Here is a 1,472-nt window from a genome sequence, read left to right on the forward strand (position 1 = left end):
AAGAGTTTAACAAGGAGGCGAGGGAGGAGGGCAAAATAGGGTTAGCGCCACCGCAGCACGGGAGGGAGAATTACGGCCAGGAGCACATGGATAAAAATAGACCGGAGAAAAAAAAAACAAGCCGGCCTCCTGTCTGCGGTCAGCTACAATTTGGGAGAGGAGCAGCGGAGCGTCTGTGGAGGGGGCGGGACGTCTGGAGCCGAGGTATTGCATTGCACTGATTATGTATTTTTACAGTATTTTTTGATACAACTTTTCTACTTCTGTTATTTGCTGTTGTTTCTAAAAAAAAAAATTAAAAATGCATAACGATATTACAGCTTTCATTGATTTATTTCAAACTTTAAACTTTGTTTAGCCTGTAAGGTGTAAAAAAAAAAAAGAATAAAAAAACCACAAAAAAATTAACCGATTAATCGAATCGAATCGTGGTGTATTCTTGAGTATCGAAAATAATCTAATTGTTGGTTCAGGAAATCGATACTGAATCGAATCGCCATGATGGATGTGATTTACACCCCTAATATATACACAGCATTAGGTTTAGGGAGGCAGACATGAAGGCAGACGTTTTTCCCAGTTTCCAAATTACAGACTATTTATTAACACAAGATAAAAGACATGCAGACAGAAATGTAGACCAGGTTGGGAGCAATGAAGGCGTTTTTTTCTGCTCACCCGTTGGTTCCTTGGGGCAAACGTCCGGTAAGGAGCGAACGGCCCGGCAGCGCAGAGGCGAGGAGCCATGCTCCTTCCGGTGCATCCCGTCTCGACCCCCACCTGCAGGGCGAGGCACTGGGGAGGAGCTGTTACTGGAGGCCATGGCATTGGGGCTCGCCTCCCAGGAGGCTAGCTGGAAATCCCAAACAAACACTGAGATGAAGGATTTCAGAGGAAGAAACGATTCTGCAATTTTCAAATCCTACAAATCTTGACCACGGAAAGCAGGTGAGTAGTAGATTCAAGTTAAACCAAACTAAGCATAGAGTGAAAAGTTCTGGGAAACCTGCAAAAACATTTCTGCTTTACAAAATCTAGCTCTGCAACCCAAAAAGATGAGCTCCAGAGTTTTCACCTTTACCTGTTTGTATTACTCCTTTGGTCCATCAATATTGTCAATAATGGACAACAGCTAATTTAAAGAAGATCCTGTCATGTCCTTTTTAAAATGGCAGAGGTCATCCTGACCTGAATAATCCTCCATGGATCACCTTATATCTGAGCTGCCCTTTATCAGGATGTAATAAGAAAAAGTTCATGAAACCCAGCTTAGATCTTGGACTGTTTTTCTACACCAGAACTCCACTGAGACGCTTCACAAATTGTTTGAGATTGTAATGGCAGCGGATAAAGGGACATAGTCAAGAGTCGGTCCTGCTGGATACCAGTGCAGCGTTTAATACTGGTGACCACAAAAACTAAAGTATGGGAGAATTATCCTGCCATAATGCAAGAGCACATAATGTCAATTT

At 42.7% G+C, this 1,472-nt stretch overlaps 1 protein-coding gene across 1 annotated transcript in view; it reads right to left on the reverse strand.

Annotated features, from left to right (window-relative positions):
• vps54 (VPS54 GARP complex subunit) overlaps positions 1–1,472 on the reverse strand; it is a 38,992-nt gene that overhangs the window by 30,867 nt on the left and 6,653 nt on the right. The window contains 1 exon segment of the mRNA XM_015380938.1: positions 679–853. Within this exon segment, the coding sequence (XP_015236424.1) occupies positions 679–823 (145 nt within the window). The 5' untranslated portion in view covers positions 824–853.

Source organism: Cyprinodon variegatus, unplaced genomic scaffold, assembly GCF_000732505.1.
Source record: "Cyprinodon variegatus isolate N-32 unplaced genomic scaffold, C_variegatus-1.0 Scaffold225, whole genome shotgun sequence".
Classification (NCBI taxonomy): domain Eukaryota; kingdom Metazoa; phylum Chordata; class Actinopteri; order Cyprinodontiformes; family Cyprinodontidae; genus Cyprinodon; species Cyprinodon variegatus.